The sequence below is a fragment of the Python bivittatus genome, unplaced genomic scaffold, assembly GCF_059951505.1.
Source record: "Python bivittatus isolate LINGU-HERP-01145 unplaced genomic scaffold, Pbiv_v1 ctg000070_np1212, whole genome shotgun sequence".
Classification (NCBI taxonomy): Eukaryota; Metazoa; Chordata; class Lepidosauria; order Squamata; family Pythonidae; genus Python; species Python bivittatus.
The window spans coordinates 22,837,802-22,863,649 of NW_028277034.1; the positions used below are offsets into that span (position 1 = coordinate 22,837,802).

Genomic DNA, 25,848 nt, shown 5'->3' on the forward strand with positions numbered 1-25,848 from the left:
TGCAACAAGTGTGGAAACTTCAAAGTTTTTCAAGCAACACAAATTCTTATTTGATAATGGTTCGTAAATGATTGTCAAGTTTTAAAAACTGTTCCTAAATTAGAAAATGATTGTGCTTATCAACAGGCATTATGCTTAACCATTTTCTTGAACTCTATTTTACTTGTTAATTCTCCCAGTAATAATGGATATAGAACTAGTAACAAGCTTTGAGATAATTTTTCACTGATCCTGAGCTGATTTAACAGAACATTTAAACAAATAATGTGTTAACTCTGACATGTTAATATGACTTCTTACATTGGGATAACGTATCCTGTTCACCTGGAAAAAATAGTTTTGTTTAATTGGAGATAATTACTACTGTTCTGGAGGAACTGCCTGAAGTACATGAATCATATGTCATATTTACCTGGTGTTTGGGCAAACTTATAGAGGTGTTTCTTTTTCTTCAAATTATAGGAGAGAACAGATTTTGGTCCTTTTGAAGAAAACAAAACTGTGCCTACATAATGGCTTCACTTTCTATAGGAAGAAGCTGAATTATACCGACACATAATGCACATATATACTATTCTATTTTTATTAACACAGTTTCTATACCACTCCAATCTTTTCATTTTAGATGAGCCACAAGAATCTCAAACAGCAGTCTCAAACATATGTATATAAATAATACAATAATACACTAGACTTCTATCTCATCAAAGGCCTGCTTCCAAAGGAAGGCTTTCAGAAACTTCCAGGATCCAGAATGGAAGGAACCAAACCTATCTCCAGGGAAGGTTAGGGCAACAACAGAAAAAGCTCAGGGACAAAGTGTTCCCTCAGGTTAGGCCTACAACTGATAAGGCTTCCATAACCCCTCACTTCACATGCAGTGGAACCTTTCATGATCTAACAGGACAGGTAGCCTCATTTTGGGTAACACAGTCCCTAAGTTATTATATTACATATAATGTTACATGGACACTGTATATTCTATGCAGTACTGAAATCACCATATGAAACAAAAGTCTGTGCACGTGATGTGTGCTTAGAAGTACATTTCCTGTTTTGTGAGAGAAGGCTCACTGAAGATAGTGCTTGCTATCTGCATTCTTTACAATTACTTGTAACCTTTTGGTTGGTAGAGAGATCATATGTATTCTGACAGTGAAAAACAAATTGTCTCAAAAGTGCATGTTTTGGTATTTCTAAAACCCTACGTTGACCATAGTAAGAGATGAATTGCCATCTATCAGCTTCTTTTCTATGAGTTTCTGTACTGTATAGCATTCTTCCCAAAACCTCATGAGAAATCAGTGCTTTTGCCTTAAGTGCTTTGGGGATCACTTCTATTATATTGGTAAATAATTGAGAAACTTGAAATATTATTCATAGAAGTTGCTTAGGTTCAAAGTAAATCCCCCAAGGTCACTTTAAGTAATTATTTTTCATGCCTATAGATTCCATTGCATTTCTTGTGAGACAAAACTTAACAGAGTGAATGTAGAATTTTCTATTTTTCACAACAGACAGATTCACTTTCTTTCATGTTCCTACAAGTGGGTATTTTGTGGGAAGTCAGTATATACCAATACGCCAATTTCTTTTACAAACCTGGTATTTAATTTTAAAATAAATGCTCTTCAGAAAAGTTCATGCTGTCCTGAGTTTTTGTAGTTACAGATATTTTCAAATGCAGTCTGCATCCTTGCCTCAGCAGGTGGGCAGCCTTAATAATACCTCTTAAACATGCTTTTCTTCCTTTCCAGGAAATATCTTTCAAAATATGGCCCTCTGATACCTTTGTAACCAAATATCCTGGGCAACTGTGATAATGGGGCTGATGTACTATACATGTTTGAGTTTAGTAGTGCTGGCTTTTATGTAGCTATATATTTGCACTCTTCAAATACAAGCAGTGATCTTACACAGCAAACCCTAACCTAAGAACATTTTTTTTTATAATAAAAGTTAAAAGTATTGCAGATTTTCACATTTATTTCCAAATGCAGTGGCTAAGGAAAACCCAAAGTAGCTTTCAGTTGCAATTGACACTGCCTGTTTTAAATTGTTTGAAAGTTGAATAATCCATAATTGTGTGAATTCTTTCCTTAACAGCTCCTGTTCTAGAGTTCATCAAATTGTGAGTTGGGTCTAGAAACACAGCTGGCTAGGGTGGGAGATTGAGGGACAGATTTATAGTGAATAGATGTCGCACTCTTAGCACAAGAGAAAGGGGCACAGGTTATTGCAGTAGTCAGCACAATAGTAGAAAAACAATGTGTTCAGATCATAGTTTTCTCTCTATAGCTCAGGTAGAAGTAAAATGTGATATTTGTGCATAGAATGCTTATGTAACATGTGCTATAATAATAGTTTTTTATGCTATTAACATTTGTATGTTAATTGCACAGTATATTTTAAAAGGTGGCATCATTAAGACTTCATTTACTATATTAGACAGTGAGCCAGCCAAAGCATTCATTATGAAAGATTATTGAGTTATTTTTCCCATTTTTCCAAGAGATTCAACCGAGAGCACTAACTGGCATTCCCAAACATGACAAACATGATTATTGTGGTATCAAGATGCCAAAACAGTGACTTGCCCCTAAATTTTCACTTTTAATACAATATTTTCTGGCCTTGTACTTAGAACTGCCTGAGGGAATAGTTCTGCCTGCATTACTTTGAAAAGTAATGGGAGCCTTTTTGGTAGGTGTTTTGGCTGCCAAGAAAATGGGGGTTTTCTCCCCCAGTTATCAGAACTTTGAAGTACTACCAGTAATGTTGATGTATGAATGTTATGAATGCCTATTACGCAGTTTTTGTGTCATCAGAGATAATAGGGATGAGGGTGAGCTCATCCGTTGCCATGGGGTGGGGTATCATCAGTATGCTGACGATACCCAATTATGCATCTCTGCCCCTGGTGAATTAAGCAATGCTGTGAATGTCTTATCCTGGTGCCTGGAGGCTGTGAGGGTCTGGATGGGGAACAACAGGCTTCAACTTAACCCTGGCAAGACTGAGTGGCTTTGGGTTTTGGGGCCTTCTGATGCTAGGGCTGTGCCATCTTTGGTACTGAATAGGGTTGCACTGCCCCAGACAGACCCTGTGCGCAATCTGGGGGTCCTCCTGGACTCACGATTCCTACTCGAAGAGCAAGTGGCAGTCATGGCTAGGAGGGCCTTTACCCAGCTTCGTGTTGTGTGCCAGTTGCACCCATTCCTAGATCAGAGGGACCTACTCATTGTCACTCATGCCCTAGTCACCTCCCGTTTGGATTTCTGTAATGCGCTCTACATGGGGCTGCCCTTGAAGAGTATCTGGAAGCTTCAGCTGGTGCAAAATGCAGCAGCACAGGCAGTTCTGTGTACCCCTAGGATGGTACATGTTACACCTCTGCTCCGTGAGCTACACTGGTTGCCAGTTTGCTTCCGGGTCCAATTCAAGGTGCTGATTTTGATCTTTAAAGTCCTTCATGGCATGGGGGCGGGTTACCTGAGGGATCACCTCTCCCCGATCACATCTGCCCATCCCATCAGGTTTGGCAGAGAAGGCATGCTGTGGGTCCCATCTGCCGGAGAATTACATTTGGCGGGTCCCAGGAGGCGGGCCTTCTCTGCTGTGGCACCCGCCTTGTGGAATCTTCTCCCCCTAGAAATGAGATTAGCTCCATCCCTCTTAACATTCTACGAGTCCCTCAAGACCTGGCTGTGTGATCAGGCCTGGGGCTCCAAGGGGACTGGGGAGATTTTGTGATGGCTTCCTTATTAATTTTATCCCCTGCTGTTTTGTGTGCTTTTATAGTTTTTTATTTGTAATTGTTTTTATGTATTTATTATTTTTAATTGTTGTACACTGTCCAGAGTCACTTTGTGTGAGATAGGCGGCTATCTAAATATGATAAATAAATAATCAGTACTGTATGGCATTTTGCAGGTTCCTATGTGAGATGAAACTTAAAATCAATCAGAAGACACCCATGTTTTGTCCCCACATTCTACTCCCTTCTAAATATCACCTCTAGTGAGTAATGGTGTGTGAATTACCTAACTTTTCTTCCTAAACTGCAGAGTACAAAGAAACTTGGGTATTTTACCACCATCATTTTTGTAGAAACACCATTCTCTTCATTATATGTAAATTGACATTATTCACTCTGAATTAGGACTTTCAGGATTACCTGCAGTGGTTAAAATTAGTAAGAACTTGCTTTGAAGTACATGTCCAGATCTTGAGTCTCTATCCTTCCTAATGCAAATATAGTTTAAGATAGCACAAAACGCAAATTATGGTAACCAACAAGAAACAATAAGAGATCTAGGCCTTATGGCTGGCATTACTGACATTACAGTATACACACCTTTTGGTTTTAGTCATGAGATTATTGTTAGTCATGATATGTGTTTTTGTAACCTGCTATATCTTGTTACTTGGTGTTTCTCTGTCCAGTCTATATAAGATTCCTAAAATTTTGATACAGCCTCTGTACTGGTTAAACTGTACTGTTTGTGCACTTTGGCTTTTCTGGTGTTGGCTATGGAGGGAGGAAGTAGATTCTTTACTTCTTATTACAGTCTTCTCTAAACTTGTGACCTCCTAATATAGTAGGATTGCAACTCCTAGAATTCTCATCCAGTTTGGCTAGTGCATCCTGGCTGGGAATTCTTGAAAATGTAGTCTCAGTTTCTCTGTAGAATGCACAGTGGGAGTAGGTCTTAATAGCCATCAATAAATGTTAAAGGGAAGATGTATAGAAGTTAGTTGCTTTTGTTTACTCTTGGTTCAAATCTGTTTTCTCTTTCAGGACCATTGAAACCAGAAATCACCATCACATATGTAGCTGTCTCTGCTATATTCTTTAATAGTGGGCTGTCCCTGAAAACAGAGGTACTGCAAATTGAATATTTGTCTTTATTTATTTATTTATTTGTTACTTAGAATAAATAATATTTCTGAGTAATTTTAAGAGTCTGATGGTAAGGCTGCATTTTAAAATGGGGACATTATCATTGAACAGCTACTGTTGGGTGTGTGTCTGTCTTCCTCATATATTTAACTTCAGTTCCAGAATTCCCCAGCTGGTATGTCTTTTGTTTAACCCCATTTTTTATTTATATCAATATAATCTGAGGCATAGATTTCATGTCTTGAGGTGACTGTGTTATAAAAGAGCAAAAAAGTAGTTTATAAAGCTGTAGGTTGCTTCTTGATAACCCTCAACTTCCATGCATACATTAAAGTTATTTGGGGTATGCCTTTATTTAGGGAGGATAGGAGCACTGTATCATATGAGAAAATGTTATTTTAAAGGCTTTTCAGTAGGGCCACTCACTCCAAATATACATTCATCTTTTTTCCTTTTTTTGTTTTTCTGTGTATGCTAAGTTTGAGTGAAATCTTTCCAATATACAGTGTATTCGGAAAGTATCAGATCCCCTTCACTTTTTTCAATTTTGTTATGTTGCAGCCTGATACTACAATCGTTCAAATTCATTTTTTTTCTCATTAATCTACACTCAGTACCCCATAATAACAAAGTGAAAATAGAATTTTAGAAATGTCTGTAAATTTATTAAAAAGAAGAAACTGAAATATCACATTGGCATAAGTATTCAGACCCTTTACTCAGTACTTTGTTGAAGCACCTTTGGCAGCAATTACAACCTCGAGTCTTTTTCGGTATGACGTGACAAGCTTTGCACACCTGGATTGGGGGATTTTCTGCCATTCTTCTTTGCAAATCCTCTCAAGATCAATCAGGTTAGATGGGGACCGTCGGTAGACAGCCATTTTCAGGTCTCTCCAGAGATGTTCAATAGGATTCAAGTCAGGGCTCTGGCTGGGCCACTCTAGGACATTCACAGAGTTGTCCCTAAGCCATTCCTGTGTTGTCTTGGCTGTGTGCTTAGGATCGTTGTCCTGTTGGAAGGTGAACCTTCGGCCCAGTCTGAGGTCCTGAGCGCTGTGGAACAGGTTTTCATTGAGGATATCTCTCTCCTTTGCTCCATTCAGCTTTCCCTCAACCCTGACCAGTCCCTGCTGCTGAAAAACACCCCCACAGCATGATGCTGCCACCACTATGCTTCACTGTTGGGATGGTACTGGGCAGGTGATGAGCGGTGCCTGGTTTCCTCCAGACATAACATTTAGAATTAAGGCCAAACAGTTCAACCTTGGTTTCATCAGAGCAGAGAATCTTGTTCCTCACAGTCTGAGAGTCCTTCAGGTGCTTTTTTGCAAACTCCAAGCGGGCATTCATGTATTTTGCACTGAGGAGAGGTTTCCGTCTAGCCACTCTGCCAGAAAGCCCAGATCAGTGGAGGGCTGCAGTGATGGTTATCCTTCTGGAACTTTGTTCCATCTCTACAGGATCTCTGGAGCTCAGTCAGAGTGACCATCGGGTTCTTGGTCACCTCTCTTACTATGGCTCTTCTCCCCCAATTGCTCAGCTTGACCAGGTGACCAGCTCTCGGAAGAGTCCTGGTTGTGCCAAATTTCTTCCATTTGAGAATTATGGAGGCTACTGTGTTCTTGGGAACCTTCAGTGCAGCAGAATTTTTTTTGTAGCCTTCCCCAGATCTGTGCCTTGCAATAATCCTGTCTCTGAGCTCTGCAGGCAGTTCCTTTGACCTCATGGCTTTTGCTCTGATACAGTATGCATTGTCAGCTGTGAGGCCTTCTATAGAGAGGTGTGTGCCTTTCCAAACCATGTCCAGTCAATTTAATTTACCACAAGTGGACTCCAGTCAAGGTGTAGAAACAGCTCAGCAATGATCAAGAGAAATGGGAGGCACCTGAGCTAAATTTCAAGTGTTGTTGCAAAGGGTCTGAATACTTATGCCAATGTGATAGTTCAGTTTTTCCTTTTTAATAAATTTACAGACATTTCTAAAATTCTGTTTTCACTTTATCATTATGGGGTACTGAGTGTAGATTAATAAGAAAAAAAATGAATTTGAACGATTGCAGTATCAGGCTACAACATAACAAAACTGAAAAAAGTGAAGGGGGTCTGAATACTTTCTGACTGTATGCAGCTATAAAATATAAATAAATTCAGAAATAAATACAAATATTCAATCTGTCCCTTATTGTTAGTTTATTTTAGACCATGTCATGTCATGTTTTTGTATATATCAATATAAATGAATTCAAAATGTTATTTACTGAGTCTAGGAAACTGATTTTTTGAAACAGCATTTAACATATTTAACAATACCAACTTAAGCAATACTTAAGAATTGACTTCAGCTATTAAAACTTTTTCTTCTCTTTTTGTTTCACAGGAGCTGACAAATGCTTTGATGCATGTGAAATTGCATCTTTTTGTACAGATCTTCACACTTGTATTCTTTCCAACAGCTATATGGTTATTTCTTCAGCTTCTGTCTATTACATCTATAAATGAATGGCTTTTAAAAGGGTATGTTTTAAGCAGTGAACTATTTACCGCTGCTCTTCCAGTAACGCACTTTCAGTAATGCTAGCATTTTTTAAAAAAAATTGTGAACTGATTTTTCTGTGCCGATTAATGTTTTGACACTTGCTGTTAGAATTTTGATCTCACACATACTTAGGCTTGGCAGCAAATTTTATATGTAGGGACTTATAATTCATATCTCTTTTTAACCTACATTGAATTTGCTGACCATTTTCAAAGAATATGGAAGTAACAATACAGAAAGAGATGGTAGAATAGAATAGAATAGAATTCTTTTTTATATTATACATGTCTCTGAAAATGGGAATGAGAAGGTCATATGTTTATCTAGGAATATATTGTGGTGACAAAGGAATTATGATATGTTACTGAATGTAGTAGTTTTGCAGGCCATTGTGCAGCTGAGGACAACAAAGTCATTGTGAATAAAGTTTGAACAATGAAAGTGTTCAAGGAATTGTAGCTTGAGCCTCAATAATCCTCCACCAGCTTTCATATAATTTCTCTGTCCACATGAAAAACAATACTTTGTAACAGGGAGGGTTTCTTCTTCTTTTGGTTTTTTCTACTTTGAATGGTTTGAGTTTAAGAAGAAACTTCAATTCTGGTACAAATCAGGCTTCCTCATTCACTTTTAACTGGGAATGTAGTATATAAATGTTTTTGGATGTACATACCTTCTTTTTCCTGTGCAGAGGCATCTACAGAGGTGGTGAAAAAAGTCAAGAAGCCCCACTCCTCTTTTATGTTCATGAGACACATGCAATGCATGTTAAAAAGGGGTGGGGCTTTGATTGCATGGTTATACCTGCCATGTTGACTTTTGGACCCCATTATCTGGACAACTGTAGTGAAGACAGAAAGCTTTGGGTACCCTAACATTGGAATATTTTCTGGTTTAGTGTGTACAATTGCAGATAATAAGAAAGTCATTCAGAGACATTTGATCAGCTAACTATTTATAAGCAGAAGATTCAGAAGCCTTTTTGTGTTTTGTATTTTAGTCAGTCATTTAGCAAGGAGTTCACAGTTATGCCCTTTCTCTTATATGGAGCATTTGGAGATTAATTGAAAAGACAAATTTGTATTCATGTATTCTCTCCCCTAGTTTGCAGACAGTAGGCTGTATGCCTCCTCCTGTGTCTTCGGCAGTGATTTTAACTAAAGCTGTTGGGGGAAATGAGGTAAGATTTTTACATTGTGTTTTCTCATTGCTTGCTCTTTTTAAAATATTGTACTTTTGTACAAAAGTTATTTTTTCATTAAGCAGAATTGGTTGGCAGCCCATGAAATAATGCTACCTAAGCTTGATAGTGATCTTAACCATAGTAAACATTTGGAGATGGGACATTTTAGAAAAACACACACTTTTAGTTTCATTTACATGTAAAAACATCCACAAACTGAGATAGTGTTTCAGAGGAAGAAAGAAGGTGTTGCCATCAGATAAAACAATATGTTTGCATTGTAGGGATTCAAACTGCATCTCCTTAAAAAAAGCAAAAAAAAAAAGCACAGATTTTCCAGACTTTGAGGAAAAAGCTCATTTAAACATACAAAAATAGTTTTCAGCAAAATTCAGCTAGCTGGCTTAACATTAAATTTTAATTAAATTTTAAATTAATTAAATTAATTTAAACTTGATCTTCAGCCCTTTGTGGTTATTACTCTGTGTTGTTGCACTGTAGGCGCAGAACCAGTATGGCTTGAGGGTATCCCACCTTTTAAAAATTAGAGTGAATGAAACATTTTTTTCATAAAGAAAACTAGCACAAGTGCCCTGGGCTTATTTAACAATCATATTTCCAAGGCTTTAAGGCATTATAAAGGTACCTTAGCGTTGGATATATGTGCCTGAAAGTAGGGGGAAGGGTTCTCCTTCCTTATTTTGCAATGAGATGATGATCTTCCTAACTGCACCAATATAGCTATTAAGTTTCAGTAGTTGAATGAATTCTTGAGTGGTTATAAAAAGAAAAACAGTGAAACCCTATCTGGAAATAAGAGTCTTATCGTTATTCATGATTAGCGTCCAAAACAATTTTGTTTCTCTGCTTATAATTTCCGAAGCACTTCTACCTCTTCCTGCCATCCCTTTCCACTTGGTAATTTAGTTCATGTATCAGATGAAGTGGACTGAATCCACAGAAGCTTATATATTTACATTTCTTAATACTTTGGAAAAATAAAAAGAAAGCTCTTTAATCAGATAGTACTTTTTATTAGGCCAACTATAGGACATCCCTGTTGTTGATTCATATTTATAGATTTGGTATTATACCTTTATGTTTATATTAAATTCCTCTTATTTTAATTGTTATTCAGAGTTCAAATGATGTTGCTTAGTATAAGGATACTAAGCTTTTATGCCAAGCCACCAAATCTAAAACCTTTTCAGAAAAGAAATCTTGGCAGGTCCCATGGGATAAGGTAAATTATTGCATGTGAACTCTTAAGTCATAGACCAAGATCACAGCAGCTGGAGTATATTTGAAAAACATTTTATCTATGCTTGGAAAACAAATGAAACCTCTCATCATTTAAATTTAAAATTATAGCTTTAACAGAATTCTTGTGACTGGTAAAATATCAAGTTCATAGAGGACATGGTGGACTCTGAAATTGTGTAAGAATAGAACAAGAGATATGTTGATCTTTTTCCTCCTTTGCATTCTTGATGAAAAATAAGAGTTCACAAAGATCAGAGACTTTGTAATAGTCTGCTCTTAAACAAAATCAGTTTCATAAAGTAGGATGGTATTGGTTATATTTAGCCTTAAACTGCTTTGATTTCTATGTGATAATATTCTTTTAGAGGAACAGTTTATTTTGAAACATTATCAGTTAAAATTTACTGGAATATTTTTATTTATAATCCCATAATTTTCCAACTTATTTTCTGTATCACAAGAGATTTGTGAGATGAAAATGTGACTAACCTGAGTGCAACTTGTGTGCATGGAGCTGTAAAATATTGGAATTCAGATCTAGTATTCAAACCTCTGTAGAAACCTTCCTCACTTGATGTCCTCAGAATCCTCTAATGTTGTAGTTGAGTATATTTTGTGAACACCCTGCTGCATGACATACACCAAGGCAAGTCTCAGTTAAACTTCAGTAGTTAAGTCTGCATGTATTTCTGTCTTGCAAACCTGTTTGCTGCCTAGTACATAGTTCTTAAAGATGGGAAAATTCCACGTAAATTATAATGAGCAGTGAATATAAAACAATACTTTCCTCTGTAGTGGTAGAAAAGTGTTAATTAGCTTGGGACTGGAGCCTGCTGGGGCATACCTGTGAAGAGGAGAAGGGAAGGATTTCATTCTTGACTATGCTTTCTCCATTTGTGCAGCCAGGCTAATGGTAAATGTTCAAGGACCATGTTGAGATGGTTCTAGTCCTTAAAGATATTCTGAGTACCAGCTAGGAACTGGTGAAAGAAACTAAAAGAGCAAACCATTGGAGAGATAGTCTTCAGGTTCCTTGTCATCTGTAGGACTGTTCCTAGATTGTTGAACAAACCATGGTTAAAGCCTTTTAGTGTTATATCTGAAAATGCATACATACCTATTATGTTGTTCTTTTTCAGGGTAAACAGCATTATGCAGATTGTAGAAAGGGAGTAAAAAATAATAAAGCAAAGAAATTAAAGGCATGAACTAAGAAAGGGAAACAACATATAGCAAAATCTAGTTTATATAACACAGTTCATGTTGCAGCTTTCTATCCTTGCTAGCTATCTGTGTTTCTATCATGTCTGTGCACTGCTTCATACAATGTTTTTCTATTTTGAACATCTCCTCTCTTTCTCTTTCACTTGAGAGAATCTCATTGACTACATCCAACATGATTTTCTTGGTTTTTCCTTTTCTCTCAACCCATTGAGTCTTCCTTTCTTTATTTGTTTTAGGGAGAAAAAATATTTACCACATTCAAATGAACATCTGAAGGTAGCTACTGTAGTGCTGCTTTCTCCAGTAACTGTATGGCTGGATTCATACATTATGCTAAGCCACAATATGGTATGTTTGGTTTGGGCTTAATATGTTATATGAACCTAGCCATTTTCATAGGTAAGCCATGATTTGTGACTTTGCATGATATGTGAGTCCAGCCAGTTGTGGATTATTAATGAACTGTTAACCTATGCTTTAATGCTTGAATATCATTTTGAATTGTATTAATTTTATTTTTGCATTAATTTTCTGCTAAGTTTACTTTTAAAGAAAGTAGATGTCCACCAAAATTTTTCCTAAATCAAGCTTAATGTGTAATTTCCTTGTCACTTTTAATTGAACTTTTTTTAAAAAGATGTTATGTTTCTTATAACCTAATCATCTCACCATCTTGGAAATTCAAGCTGTTAATTGGGAAAGGAGAAAAAAGTAGAACAGTACATCAAATACAACTATAGAAGAAACTTGCAGAGGAACTTGTTTAAATTTCTTCAAAAAAATGGAGAAATGTTACTTTGAGCTTCCTTTTTAATTATCAGATGCCAGCTGCTCCAAGCAGAGAACACCTGTGCTACTTGAGGTATTAGGGACTTCAGAGCCCAGTCTCTTTGCACACCAGTGGAAATGAGAAGTAACTGATTTCTATGTAAGTGCTAATGGCCCTGGCTGTTATTGTTCTCCTAATACACGGTCAGTCTTGAAATTTGATTACAGTAAGGTAAAAGTTCAGAATTCTCTAAGTTCAGGAAAGCATCGGCAAGGAATTGGATGATCATAGTAACAGTTTCTTTCAACTCAAGGCAGATTTATCAGCATTTGGTTGGTAAAAGTCAGCTGCTCTATTCAGTTGAGACACTCCATTGTCCATATTTTTACATAGCTGTATCTTACAAGGCAAGGAAGTCCTTTTCTATTTTGATGGGCAGACTTGGAGAAAAGAAGGATCTGATTTTGACTGGCCTCTGCTGGGAACTTTAAGTAGTACTTTGACTGTTTGCAGACTGCAGGGCAGCTGTCATTCTACTTGTCATTGTCAATTATATTACCTTTAAATTATTAAAAACAAAAACAAGCACCACACAGTCTTAATGGATTCCTGATAGCAGAGAAACAGTTAACTACTTCATAATATTTTTTGTTAGTACTGGCATTTGTACCATTGAAGCAATTATTTCTTTTCCTTATAAATATAAGTGCAATAAACATAATAACATAAATCAAAGCATGCTTAGTGTTTGCATTTTTTGGTTTAGATCACACGTATTGGGGTAAATCTAAGGATTTTTCAACTAGAAATTTTAAGTAGAAATTTCATTGTAGGCATAACTGGATTGTAACTGCTATAGTTTTTTAACAGGTTACTTTGTATATCATGCTGGTTAGAGCTTATATATAAATGGTTCCTTTCTTGAGCAGCACAGATTAGTTTAGGGGTTAGCATGTCATCCAAACATCTGCCATATTTAGTCTTTTTTTTTTTTTTTTTAGGAATAGAAAGAAAACCTACTTGGCTATGTGGTACTTTAGCTGATGGATATAGTGTGTGTCCTGCATGATACATTAAGTCCTAAGTTAAACAGTGTTGGATGCTTTCTCTATGTGATGCACCTAAGCCTAAATAAGTAATATGTAAACATCTGAATATATTCCAAGGCTTTCATTGCTACCCTACCAAGTGCTGGTCTGCAGCATATTTTTGACCGCTGGTTTCTTTATTGTTGATGGTCGATCCCAAAAGGCAGAAGCTATCCACTACTTCAGCATCCTCATTATCAATTCTAAGGCTGATTGCTGGACTTGTTATCATTACTTTGGTCTTCTTTATATTTTATGTTAGTCCCATTTTTTGTGGTGCTCCTTGACTTTATTAGAGCTTGCAGATTATTTGCATTTTCAACTGTCAGAGTACTGCAGGTTACTAATGTTTCTTCCTCCAATCTTGAAATCACATTCATTTTCTTCCAATCCAGCTTCCCTCAATATATATTCTGCGTATAGGTCGGGAGAGAATTTGCCAACCCGGTACCAGTCTCTTTCACCATGTTCTATCCAAACTCTGGCTTCCTGACCTGTGTAGGTTTTACATGAAGGCAATGTGATATTCTGGGACAGGCAGAAACTACAGTCATAGAAATACCTACCAGTTGCTTAGAGTTTGGTTTATATAATGCCCTCCATAAGAGGAAGTATGAGGAGAGAGAAGTAACTTTCTCACACATGCAGATTGGCCCTCAGAGAAGCAGTGCACAGGACCAAGATTTTTTAATGGTTTATAGTTGGTATCACAGAAATGTGTTAAATATTTAAAAGCAATACCAACCAAATAAGTTTTTTTTAAAAGCATTGCTATTTTAAAAATTCCAGTCTTTTCTCTATCCTGAAGTAAGATTTAAAAGCTTTTAAAATTCTGCGCCATATTGAAATGATGTTTGGTTTGGAATGATTTCAATAAAAGTCCATTGTGAAAAGGAGGTATTTAAATCCAGATAAGGAAAGTAATCAGAGATTCAAATGTTCATTTTTGGGAAAGACTTCATGAAATATGAGGCCATCACGAAAAGGCACTCCCTCTCATGCCAATTTTGATTATGATTGTGATGACGAGTCTATTAACACTGCCTCTATGGGTTATATGGATAAGGGGAGTTCTTTAGGCAGCACGGTCCTTGACTATTCTTTTATCAATATAAAAAAGAGTATAAGGCCAATAACAGCAAGAAAAAAGACTCCTTATTCCTGTGTCAAAATTGTAATAATAAGTGAAGCAGCGTAGCTATTATGGTATTTGCCCTCCCCGAATTTGGAATACTTCACTTATAGCAGCAAGAAGAAAAGGCACAGATTAACAGAAGAAAAATGAATCAATATTATATCACAAAAGCAAGAATAATCCAGGTAGTCCCCAGTTTAAGAACAAGTTCTGTTCCCAAGGTCTGTCCTTAAGTCAAATTTATAGGTAAGCCGGAACAGTATTATTGTATTGTGTAATTAACTTGAACCATTGTGTATTTAACTTCAATTTTGCTACAGTAGGCTCCATTTTTAACTATGGGTTGTCTCTAAACTGGGCATTCTTAACCTGGGGACTACCTGTATGTAAAATTTTGTTCTTTTAAAAAGCGTTACTCCTTTTTTCCACATTTTTTTCTTCTATATGGCTGAGCATATTCTATACTTTTTACAGGTAGAAAAACTATCCCCTTCCTTTATATTGCTAAAGCAAAACTGCTACAGAGCATAAGCTGACCATATGATACCAGCCTGTAAAAATGTGAAGTCAGTTGTGATAATGCCAACTCACTTGCAGGGTCTGCTAATACTGTACTGTTTTTTCCCTTGCCAGGAGCCTCCTTGCCTGGTGTCATTTCGTGAGCTCTTGTGGGATAAGATTAGTCTACAACAACAAAGTAGCCAGATGTCTGGTTCTAAGAGCGTCCCAGGGGTCAGGGTATGGTAGGCAAGTGCAATCATTTGGGGCTGAGATCAAAGGTACCTGAGAATTACTGATGGGCACATAGTGTGTGTCATGCCCATTACTGACAGTCTGTGAAAAATTGTATCCCTAATTAACCCTTTTGTTAAGATTGAAAATCGAGTGTATTTGTGAATAAAAATATGTTAATGATAGCAAGCTTTCATCCTTTCTGCTGTATATTAGTCCATGATAGTCAAACCATATAATTTTAGTTAGACTACTCCGTAATTAATTAATTAATTAATTAATACATACACACACACACACACAGAATGAATTTAGTTGGAAAAAGACTCAGAGCAGTGACTGCTCATATAGCTTATCTGCTCTTTTTTCCAAACAGTATTTCTGATGAAAATGTTAAGTAGATAATCAGGCTTCTGGAGAGGGGGGAAAAAAGCCTAAATCTGATTACATTTATTTTTTCTAGAATGAGATGTAAATATCAGGGTGATGAACAAATCAAGTGCATTCACAGTCTTTAAGTGAACATATGTACTGTCCAAGTCTGAAACCTGTCCTTTTGCCTCCATTATATTCAGTCTTTGTTATCAAGGGTCTCATTTGTAGGCCAGTTGTTTGCATTTTAACGACTGCAACTTCCCTTTCTTTTATATAAAGTAATGTTAATGTGCTTTGATCTGTATGTAAGTGCATGGGGGTGGGCATGAGTGGTTGTGTTCATGATGAAATTGCATTTGCAATTTATTGCCTCTGATACATGTTGAGCAATTTTAAGGGACAATTTTGAGTAAGCAGACATTTTTAAACCCCAGGAGGACAGTCCTCTGGAGTAATTTAAAGGACATAATTGATTTATCTGTTTCCAACTTGACAGCCTTACCATTTCCTTTCTTGCTCTCTCACTCTTACTTAGCAGCACTAAAGGAAAAGAGAATGGACTGATCATTACTGAAAGCATGCTTGATGTTAAACTTCTGTTTTTACAACCAATGTCTGAGACCTTTGTTTATAAACTGACTGTTGATAATTTTGAGATTTCATCATTGCTTGGTTTTATTTGTATCTAATTAGTAAGAAGAGAAGTCAAGATGATTTGTGATATGCTCATTCACCAATAAGACCCCTCACAGTTAATTTAGCATCTGAGCCTTTAATATTTTCCAAGGCTGACTTTGACCTAGACAAATGTTATTCATCACTGAGGTCAAGGTTTATTTTTTGGACCCTCTTCCCAGCCTATTAAGTATTTCTCTGCTGTTTAATTTCCTAGGTTTGTAGGGGAGTAATTCTTGCTTTCTTCTTCCTGGTATGCACTATTTAGAATATCCAGCTCTCTCTGCCTATTTATGGAACTAACAAAAATAGTCAGATATGTATTTCATATCTGTATACACTTCAGCAGGAATGGGGAATCTGTGGCTGCTGCTTTCATCATAATCATCAGCCTGGGAAGCTGAGTTCCATAGCATCTCACTTTTAACCAACCTTTTCTATATAAAAAATTGTATTGTGGGTGGGACAATGGAACAAAGATGAGCCGTTTATTTGTTTGAGTTATATCTCACCTGTCTTTCAGGAGCTTAATGTAGCCTACATAAAGCTGTCCTCCCAATTTCCCCTACAAAAAATAATCCAGTGAGATACGTTGGGCTTAGAGAGAATGATTGGCTCAGTCTCAGTGAGCTTCTGTGGCTAAGGGTGGACTAGAACATGGGTCTTCCCAATACCAGTCCAAAATCCTGGCTACCTCATCACATTAGTAGCATTTGTCATTTGACAGCAAAACTTATATATGAAAACAAAGTTTTATTTCTTTATAAAATACCCTATTCTAGGTTTGTTTCCCACAGAAGGTCTTTAAATTAAACCTAACTTCTAAAACTACGATGCGCATACTTGGCTGGTTCAGATGTAATTGGCAACTATAGTTTTCTACTGCATCAGTGAGTGTGCATGATCCAGTCTCAGGTTTTCAACCCTCCCATTTTATCCTCTTTCAGGGTTGTGAGAAAAGAATTTAAAACATTCAGTTCTGCTTTCATAAATCATTGTCCACATTATGTCTGAACTTGAGGAACTATGGTTGAGTAAAATAAACTAGGATCAGTGATTTCAGATCCTTGTCTAAACAAATCTTAGTTCACAGAAGTTTGTGGTCATGCAAAACCAAATAAACAGAATATGGCTCCTTATATTTTCTAAAATGTCTGAATTGGCCTCAAATCTCAGTAGTGTAGCATAAGAGGAGCCTAGTGTTGATGATATTTGTTATTTTTATTATTAGTAAACAGACTAGCTTCATTACTCTATTAACAGTAATAAACAGCAACAGCAGCAATTTAATAAGAATATTGCTCTCACAAATCTCAGATACTCAACATTTTTGGACAATATGCATCCTGCCAGACACACATTGATTCCAAAAAAATTATAGATCATTACTTTCGAATATCTATACTTTTGACAGCTAATTATTCCAACAGATTCTTATAGTAGCTTCAAACTGTATAAAATCAACTTTACATGGCAGGTGATGTTTGCACCTTTTCTCCTGTTTTCTATAATCCTTCTGCATTCCAAAAATATTTTCTGTGTATGGTATATGGTTCATGTACGCTTTAGGCACACCCAAGTTAGTCTCAACTCCTTTCCCTACTTGCCACAATTTGGAGAAATGTGCTATGCATTTATTTCTGTCATTTTGTGAGCTAGCTCCAGAATGTTTCTTGAGAGTTGTGAATATTGGCATGCTAGAAATTTTTACAATATAAACTTCTGTGAGAAACCCCCATTTTTGGAAACTGATTTTTTTCTTTACCATGCAAATAAAGTATATTTAGAGAGAAAAGTTAAGAATGCTTTTATTCTTGTATTATAGAATATCTGATTATCTGCTGGCTGCATTATCTTATAAAGATCCTACTAGATTGAATTATTATTTTTAAAGACTAAGTGGGAAGGCAATTCCATCACTGTTTTTTAAAATATGTATCTATGACTGAAAATTATATGTAACCCAAGTAGAATCTTGTTTCATCAAAAAATTAGCATTTTGTTAATCTCTAATAAGTTCAAAGAGCTGTCCTTGCTTTTTCTTCCAACTGTGTATAGGTTTCTGAGTCTCAGGTGGCTGTATAGACCTCTGTAAAGCAAGGGTGTAGCCTGGAGGGATTCTTCAGATGCCCAACACCACCTATTTCTCTTCTGTAAAAGCTGTCTAGAAGAATTTAGATTCTGAATTAGTCTTTTTTATTCTGTAAATCACTGACTTAAATCTTTCTACCAGCTCCCTGCAATGGAATGTAAACATACTGTAAATGTATATTTACTCCTTTTTTATTACTTTGCATTGAGGATAAAAATCAGTGATGTTTAAATTGTAGCTCTCTGTGATTTTATTATTTTAGAAGTTAAAATAATAAATTGATGACCTTGTTGTTAATAGCACAGTTAGCTGGGATAGGTATGGTGTGCAAATTCTCTAACCTGCATTAATTACCCACTTAACCCAGGAGGGTTAGATTTAGCCCTAAACAACCATGGATTTGTATGAAATGAAATTAACTACTTATTGGGAGCTAATTGACCTTCTTCACTCCTGAGACTGAAACAACCTCCTGGAGAGGCTACTGCCCCCTTAGAAGTTTTCACATCCCACAGCCACATGGAAGAATTGAAAAGGGGACAGAAATTAGTGGAGATGAGTTAGGATTTTCTCAACTTATTTAGCAGTGACAGTAGTACCACTGTAGATTTTTTTTTTCATCCTTTAGAGCAGGGTTTCTCAAACTGTGAGGTGTACCTCCCTTGGGGTAAATCCACCTTTCTCTGTTTTTTATAATAATTTTATTAAATTTTTAAGCAAGAAAGATAAAAGCTAACAGAAGCTAATATTTGAGATAAGGGAAGAAGAAAGAATAAAGAAAGAGCAAAGCTAAAAGTGCAGGAAAAAAAAAATAGAGATGACTTCCAATTTTCTTTTACAACAGTTATAGGCATAAATTTAAATTAAACTTTTACTCTAAGGTTACAGCATAACTTTCATTTTTTCTATCACTTATTTTTCTAATCATCAAACCCATATATCATAATTTCACTTTTTTCTGTTTCACACAAAATGTTCAAAAGAGGTTTCCATTCAGTATTAAACTTAATCAGTGTCTTTTCTCTAATCAAAGCTGTCAATTTAGCCATCTCAGCAAGCTCCATCATTTTCACCATCTGCTCTTCCACTGTGGGTTATATAAAATCTTTCCACCATTGTGCATACAAAAGTCTCGCTGCTGTTATCATATATAAAAACAAAGTTCCATGAGTTTTTTCCAACTCTTTGTCCATCAGTCCCAGAAGAAACATCTCTGGCTTCAGTTGTATATTAATCTTTAAAATCTTCTGAATTAATGTATGTATTTGGATCCGAAGGTAAATCTACCTTTCTCAGAGTTTTATTGTATTGTTTTCTTTGTTCATTTGTGTTCATTGTGGTGTTTGGCTTTTTAGAGGAGGTGTGTACACTAAGATTACAGTAAAGGGAGGTGTGATGGCAGAAAGTTTAGGAACCCCTGCTCTAGAGGGAAACAAAAGGACAGGAGATGGAAAGGGAAGTGGAAGTCTTATAGTCCCTTTTGTGGTGGCTTGGAGAATTGGGGAAAAAAAACACCTTCTGTACAAAGATAACCACCCTTCGCCATGTTGTGCAGCACACAGAGATGAAGCTATTGAATTGAGAAAGAGGGATGTTGTTGTATCATCTCATAAGGGAAATAAACTTTATCAAGAAAAATCTTTGATACTGCTGGTCAGAGGGGCCAACAATTTGAGCGGGGTTATCTATTCTGGGTAAACACTGTATATGTTGAAAAAATTCTTGATCTGTCATTTTCTGTAGATACAAAAGTAAACAACAGCACTTGCTGATTTTCCTGTTGCGATCATTTGTGGAAAAGACACAGATCTGATGTCAAGTTATTCATGCCCTGGATACTTGTAGATCAGAGTTTTCAGTGCTATCTCTGTGGGGTAATCTTTAAAAGTGGTTTAGAAACTCCAGCCAGTACTAAAGGCAACTGCTAGGTTTTTCTCCAGTACTAAAAAGAGCACTTAATTCAGATCTGATACAGTGAAATTGATTTCTAAGCAACCCTCCCTAGAACTATATTGTTCATTTGCAGTTTCTTTTTTAAAAAGCTTCCACTGCTGTGTTTCTTCATTCGCCCTGCCAGAAGGGTTGTGATTTTTGCTAAGTTTGTCCCAATTTTGAAATTTCTTTAGTAAGCAGCATGCCCCTGGATACTTTTACCTGATTGTGTTAATTAAATTAAGTTAGAGAATATTGTCCAGTCTTTAAAAAAAATCTCTTCCACGTTGATAGTCTATATCTAAATGTTTGTTATAACCAACAGTTATACACACAAATAAAATTAAAATAAATAAAAGACTGAGACTTTATTAAATGAACAGGGAAAATAACAAGGAAGTTGTTCAGTGCCAGAGAGAGACAGAACAAAGTAGGCTACAGAAAAACTTTTGGGGTGGGGGAGAACAGTCTGACTGGCTAACCGAAAGGGCCTTATTGCAGTGCCACAGTGAAGTTAGCATATTTGTATTACTTCGATCTTTTTTGCATAAATTGTGTTCCTTCATTATTTCCCATCACATAATTGATAACTTACACCACTTATAAAAGAGAACATGTTCAACTTAAATCTAAGTTATTTAAGAACATAATAGACTTGGAGCTCAGCAGACTTTTACTTCTGGCTTCTAAAATACCTTTAAAATAATAAATACGCAAGGAATGTAACATGCACACTGGTTTTTAATTGTAACTTAATAGTAATAACTGTTGTGGACTTCATTTGTTTCAAAATCCTGTATTTTTATCAAGCTGGGGAAGGCTGATTTACACTTTCTGAAATGCTTTAGTTTGTTGAAGACTTGCAACAAGACAAAACTTGATTATAGACGTAACCATGCAATTTTTTTACTGCTGGGGTTGATTCACTTATTTCTTTGAAACAAGGTAGTGCTGCCTATGGAACAGTGAATCAACCTATGCTATGTCACTCTTTTTAAGGCCTGTCTCTCTGTCTTCCCATCCCCTCTTCAAATGCTATTAAGAGATGAACAGCCGAAAGATAGATTTTGCAAAGGAGTACTTTGGGTTGGGAATTTGATGTTGAGGACTCATTTCTGCCTGATCCTCTAGACTTTCAAAAGTTAAAAGGCAGTAAGTCAGTCCCTCTGGAGACTATGCAGAAATTCAAATCATAAATAAGGAAATGCATCATGTACATTAAACAGATGTGGAAAAATGGCTTTCTATCCTTTGTAGCAAGGTAATTGGGCACCACAGCTTGGCAGGAGCTGGTGCTATTGAGTTGGCTATAACTGCCACAGGTTGATAGGCAGGTGATAAGGCAGCTTCCACTTGGGTCTGCACAGGAGGCCTACCTAATATGCTGTCTGCCCTAAGGGCCTATGGGAACACAGTTGGATTATTATGTTAATGCATGAGCCTGCTGCCCTCCTCCTATCCCAGCTGGGTTCCCCGTTGTTAGGAACTGCTTTGCACTGACAGTGGAGTAATATGCTGCATGATTGAAAGGGCAAAGGGGCTTGGAAGAAAAAAGAACAGGCCTGCACAGATATGTAAATGAAGAAAGAAAGTCAGTAGGAGGGTTTCTCTTTAGTATAGATAGAGAATTTATTAGAAAATGAGTAAAATATGGCTGCTAGTTACATTGTTGTTTAAAAACTCAATTAAAAATAATATATTCATATTGTCATTTTGAATATTAGCCAAATACAAGTAGAAATATTTCTAAAGAAGCTTTATGAATGTTATGTGGCCTTTAAATTGGTTGAAGGAGTCAGCAGTGAAAAAAAACCTGATTGTTTGGTTCTTCAGGACTTTGGTAACTTGCTTTTTATATCCCATTACTCATTTACCTCAAAAAAGCTAATGCTAGATTTTGTTTCTATTTCCAATATAAAAGTCGTTTTATTATGAAAAGATCACTTTCTGATCTGTGCAGTAACGCCATGGCTGTATTAATTCTATTTGCCTTCAGTGTTTTAACATGCATATTAAGAATCAGTAATAGAAGTTTAGCATCTAGGCATTCTGTGCTTCATTTGCATACTTGGTTTTCTTTGACAGAAACCAATTATTGCAAGGCTCCATTCTAGCACTGAGGGTTTTTTAGTATTTATTGCTATTGCTTTGTGGACTATTCCTCTCTCACAGTTTTGTTTGCTAGAACAATTCTGGAACTTCAAGGCTAGTTTTATCCTAGTTGTTGATTGTTGTAATAGAGGAAATAAGTAATTGCTCCCATCCATATTTTTAGTATGCCATGATAGAGACTTCAGTTTGACATATATTCTTCCTACCTAATTTATGCAGAGCTAAAACCATATTGGAAGATGCCTCAAAAAATGGACATAGAGTTTGACTGCACAAGGTTTAGGAGTGTTTCCTGACTTGAGTGTGTTGTGATGATTAATACGCTCAGAGCACTGGTCACATACAAGCTCATAATGAAAGGGCAGTCTCATGCTGATTACCAGTAGTCCTGGTAAACTAGCAGTGTTTGAACATATAGCATGTTACTCCTAAGTTCTCACCCTAGAAGTTGCTGATTCTCTTCTATTTCAGTTCTATAGTTGTAACAGAAAATGTTCTCTGTAAAGGGATATGTGTGTGAGAAAGCATCTGACATCTTTCTCTTAAAACAACACCCAACTTGGGCATAAATGAAGGTTGAATCATGAGAAATTGGACAGTATGTATATATAGATGTTACCTTTTCATAATACAGTGGAATTTAGTTTTGTCATGTAAACTGATTTGTAAATGTGTGTATAATGTGCATCCCATAATGTAAATGTTAAAACATCAAATAACATTGCCTGTTAAAAATATTCTAGGAAGCTAAAAATGAGTGTCAGTCTTGGAAGTGAAACATACATATATAAACATGTGTCTCAATCTGTTCTGTGCATGTCTGGGAAGCCAGGCTTGTTACTGAGAAAAAACAGTGGTTCCCCCAATGACTGCAGTGTGTGGCACTGAATCAAGTAAGGCAGTATCTCTTACTGCCAAAAGTTGTCCAAGCTTTTGAGTTAAGTAGAAATGAAAAGTTTATCTGCTCTTAACTTTTACTCTTGCAAAATAAATTGATCTAATTACATGCATTTTTGATTCCTGATGTATATATACTTCAGTTTCTAGGATCCCCAGGCAGTATTTGGAAAGATTCCTGTCTGAGGCTGGTCAGTCAGAGTTAACAGTAGTGAGCTAGATATTTATGGTATGACTCATGTAAGATACATTCTGAGTTCTTTTGTTAATGATTAAGTCCTATACTTGTTTGCTTCAGAGTAAACATAATTTTATTTGTTATGGCCAGAGACAGCTTACAAGAAAAAAGCCTTCGTATAATTTCAGACAGAAATATAAAAACCTTTCAAAATGTTAGTGAAAAAGAAGAGAACATTAAATCAATGAGCAATCTCTTTAACTTCATTTAAGCCTTTGATAAGACAAAAAGATGGCAGTTGAGCAGAACTAGCCACCCCCACATTGGTCTCTGTGGCTCTCTCACTAAAAATAAAAATCTTCCAGGGATTTTTTTGGAGGAATATTATAAGATTATGATGGTAATCCATATAGAACAGGCAGTACAACATGTGTGCCACCATCTTATTTCTCCAATTTCACCACACACCCTTTCATGTCTAGAGATGTATATTTTTCCCAAGGCATTATTATTATTTAAACATGCATGCCGCTCAACTCCCAATGACTCTCAGTGGCTCACAACAATCAAACAAGGAAATTACAATAAAACTGATAAAAGATAAAAGATGGCAAGAACAACAGACCAGATGGAATGAAACAAGGAGTCTTACTTTCCCTCACCAAAGGCCTGAGTGAAGAGCCAGGTCTTCACGGCTCTTCTAAACAACCACAATGTGTGGCTGTGGATCTCAGAGAGAATATTATTCCAGAGGGCAGGTGCTGCTACAGAGAAGGCACGCTTCTGGAGTCCTGGTAGATGACATTGTTTAATCAAAGGAACCCAGAGCATGCCAACACTGCAAGTTTGAATTTGCCAGGCAGATATGAGGGGAGGTAGGTGGTCCCTCAAGTAGCTGGGTCCTATGCCATGTAAGGCTGTATAGGTAATGACCAGCACCTTGAATCACACCCAGAAGCAAACTGATAACCAGTGCAGCGCGCAAAGCAGAGATGTTCCATGAGCATACCAAAGCATGCCCATCACTGCTTGCACCGCTGCATTCTGGATCAGTTGAAGCTTCTGAGTGGTCTTCAAGGGCAATCCCATATAGAGTACATTGCAATAGTCAAGCCATGAGGTGACTAGGTATGAATGACTGTCTGAAGAGCCCCCTGATCTAGGAAAGAGTGCAACTGGTGCATAGATAAAGTTGTGCAAAGGCCTTCCTGGCCACAGCTGCTACATGCTCAAGTAGCAGCTGCAAGTCCAGGAAGACCCCCAGGTTGCACACTGACCTTGAAAGAGGAAGTACAACCCCAATCCAAGGTCAAAGTTAGAATATCTTGAGATCTGGATGGCCCAAATGCTCACAGCCACTCTGTCTTGGTAGGATTGAGTTGGAGACATTTCTTCTCCATACAAACCTGCACAGCCTCCAGGCACTGGGATAGAACCTTGACAGCCTCACTTGGCCAGCTGGTGGTTGAAAGATATAATTGGGTATCATAGCATTCTGATGATACCAAACCCAAACCAGTGGATGACCTCAACCAGCAGTTTCATGTAGATGTTGAAAAGGAGGGGAGAGAGTAGAACCCTGTGGCACCCCACACAAGAGGGGCCTAAGGAGCAATCTCTCCTCCCAACCAACACCAACTAGAACTGCCTCCAGAGAAAGGAAGAGAACCACCATAAAATTGGGCCTCCAATCCCCAACCCTTGGAAGCAGCTCAGAAGGATATGTACTGAAAGCTGCTGAGAGATCAAGGAGCACACCACCTCCATCCTGGCTCTGCCATAGGTCATTAACAAGCACAACCAAAGCTGTCTCATACTAAATTCTGGTCTGAAACTTGACGGGTCTAGATAATCTGTTTCATCCATGGTTCAGCTGCAGGGTTCAGTTCCATTCTTCCCCAAAAAGGAATACTGGAGGAGATTGGCTAGTAGTTGACAAAACCATTGGTTACAAGGATGGTCACTTGAGGAGGGGTCACATCATCTCTTTTAAGGCAAGAGGTACTACCCCCTCCTTCAGAGACGCTGACACCACAGCATGGACCCAACCATGGGTCACCTCCCTGGCTTCTTTTATGACCCAAGAGAGGCCTGGATCCAGTAAACAGGTGGTCGAGCTTACAGCAAGAGTACTCTGTCCATTTTCTCAGGAGTCACTGGCTCAAACTCATCCCAGACTGCCCCAGGCATCTCAGCTTGCCTTGCCCAGTCAGAGTCCAAGGCGGAGCAAATCTGAGTGATTTCATCCATCAGATAGCCTGAATAATCCTCACAGTGGCCCAACAGATGTTCCAAGGGATCTCATCCACCCACCCAATAGGGACCAGGTTATCCTACACAGGGTTGCTGGGTGGCTATCAGTGTATGCAATAAAGGTGGAGAAATATTGATGCTTCGCTGCTCTTATCAACATGATGTAATCCTTACTGTGGGCTGTTCTCTCATCTATGTTTGTTCAGACTCACTTTCAGTCTTCCTCCAGCTGTACTCCAGGCATCTCTTCTGGTGCTTCTTCTGGAGCCCCTCAGTAAACCAAGGTGTACCCTGGGATCAGCACAGGGAGATGCTGCATAGGAGCAATATGATCCAAGGCTTCAGGTACCCACCTGTTTCAGGCAGGGATTAAGGCCTTGGCCAAACTGCCCACCAGATCCTTAGGGAAAACTCCAAGCTCTTTCTGGAACCCCATTGGGTCCATCAGTCATTTGGGGCAGGCTGTTTGAACAGGCCCTGCTTCCCTGCAGAAAGTCA

At 37.3% G+C, this 25,848-nt stretch overlaps 1 protein-coding gene across 5 annotated transcripts in view; it reads left to right on the plus strand.

Annotated features, from left to right (window-relative positions):
* Positions 1-25,848, plus strand: part of SLC10A7 (solute carrier family 10 member 7) — a 151,680-nt gene that overhangs the window by 886 nt on the left and 124,946 nt on the right. For all 5 annotated transcript variants that reach the window (XM_088132787.1, XM_088132789.1, XM_088132788.1 and 2 more), the window contains exons 2-4: positions 4,802-4,884; positions 7,284-7,420; positions 8,547-8,622. In XM_088132787.1, coding sequence (XP_087988913.1) covers positions 4,802-4,884; positions 7,284-7,420; positions 8,547-8,622 — 296 coding nt within the window. The remainder of the gene's footprint in view (positions 1-4,801; positions 4,885-7,283; positions 7,421-8,546; positions 8,623-25,848) is intronic.